At 42.4% G+C, this 1,107-nt stretch overlaps 1 protein-coding gene across 1 annotated transcript in view; it reads right to left on the bottom strand.

Moving 5' to 3' along the window:
- The window catches only part of HOXA11 (homeobox A11), an 18,159-nt gene that overhangs the window by 9,944 nt on the left and 7,108 nt on the right, over positions 1 to 1,107 (bottom strand). Inside the window, 1 exon segment of the mRNA XM_010007558.1 lies at positions 1,059 to 1,105. Within this exon segment, the coding sequence (XP_010005860.1) occupies positions 1,059 to 1,105 (47 nt within the window).

The raw sequence follows: 1,107 nt of genomic DNA, 5'->3' as shown, positions 1-1,107 counted from the left end.
GGCAGGGGTCCCAGAGCCCCCCCCGCCCCGAGCCCCTGCTCGCTCGGATCTCGCCCTCATTCCCTGGATTAATCCCGGCTCTACGTCCTCAGCCGAGGAAAGGCCCCCGAGCCCAGGGGCCAGGGCGCCTCATTCTCCCCGCAGCCAGCTATTTTCAAGCACGATCTCCACCGCATCGAGGTATTCTCCTCTCGATTAGTCATTACGGTTTTAAAGTTCATTAAGCAGAATATAAAAGGTTTCAAGGTTCAGGAGCTCTTTGCATTAAACTCTGCTGCTACCCCTTTAAGAACTTCCTTTTCTGGTACAGTTCATTGTCGAGGTATTTTTTCCCCGAGCCGTATACTAGCTTAGCCTTTTAAAAAGCCCACATAAAAAAATCAGACTTTGACAGATTGAATAACAATTGTAAGTAACAAACTGTTGGACAGAAGGCAACACGTAATTGCCACAGTGCCTTAGTAAAATGGCTTCCTTTAGACAAAAAGGCCAGCTTTAGGTTAATTTGTTTCTTTTAATATATTGCTACAGTTCAGGCGGCTACTTTATCTGTTAAACGCTATTCTAGTGCAATCGTTAAAACAGCAAAGGCTTTGAATTCAGGTCCTAACTAGACTTCTGGTGCAACACATGTCTTTTATAAAATCACTGGATTACATTGATATCAAAGGAGTCGGGATCTCCTTCTTTTTTTTTTTTTTTTTCCGAATTTACAAGCACCGAACGTACGCTACTATATTTTCGAGACTTGACCACAGAGCTCTTTTTTATTATTATTAAAAAAAAAAAAGGAAAAAAAAAAAAGAAAAATAAGAGGAAAGTGAAAGAATTTATTTTTTTTTCAAGGCGTCCATTGCCCGGTGGGTATTTCACGGCCAATTTCAGCACTAAACACGTGATCTCGCCTTTTATAACAAAGTTTTGTTGGGGGAAATCTAAAGGCCCTTCATAAACCTTATATGCTTATAAAACAGCATATAAAAATTTAACAGCGGCGGTGCGCTAGATTTCAAGCTGACTTTTTCCTAAAAGCGCTCGGGCGCTGCCTTTATACGTACTGGAGCTGCCGGATTTCTCCTCATTGTTGCCGGAAGATGACTCGGGGCT

Source organism: Chaetura pelagica, unplaced genomic scaffold (assembly GCF_000747805.2).
Source record: "Chaetura pelagica isolate M959 unplaced genomic scaffold, ChaPel_1.0 scaffold10, whole genome shotgun sequence".
Classification (NCBI taxonomy): domain Eukaryota; kingdom Metazoa; phylum Chordata; class Aves; order Apodiformes; family Apodidae; genus Chaetura; species Chaetura pelagica.
Note: the sequence above shows the minus strand (reverse complement) of the source record. Positions and strands in the feature narration are given on the sequence as shown.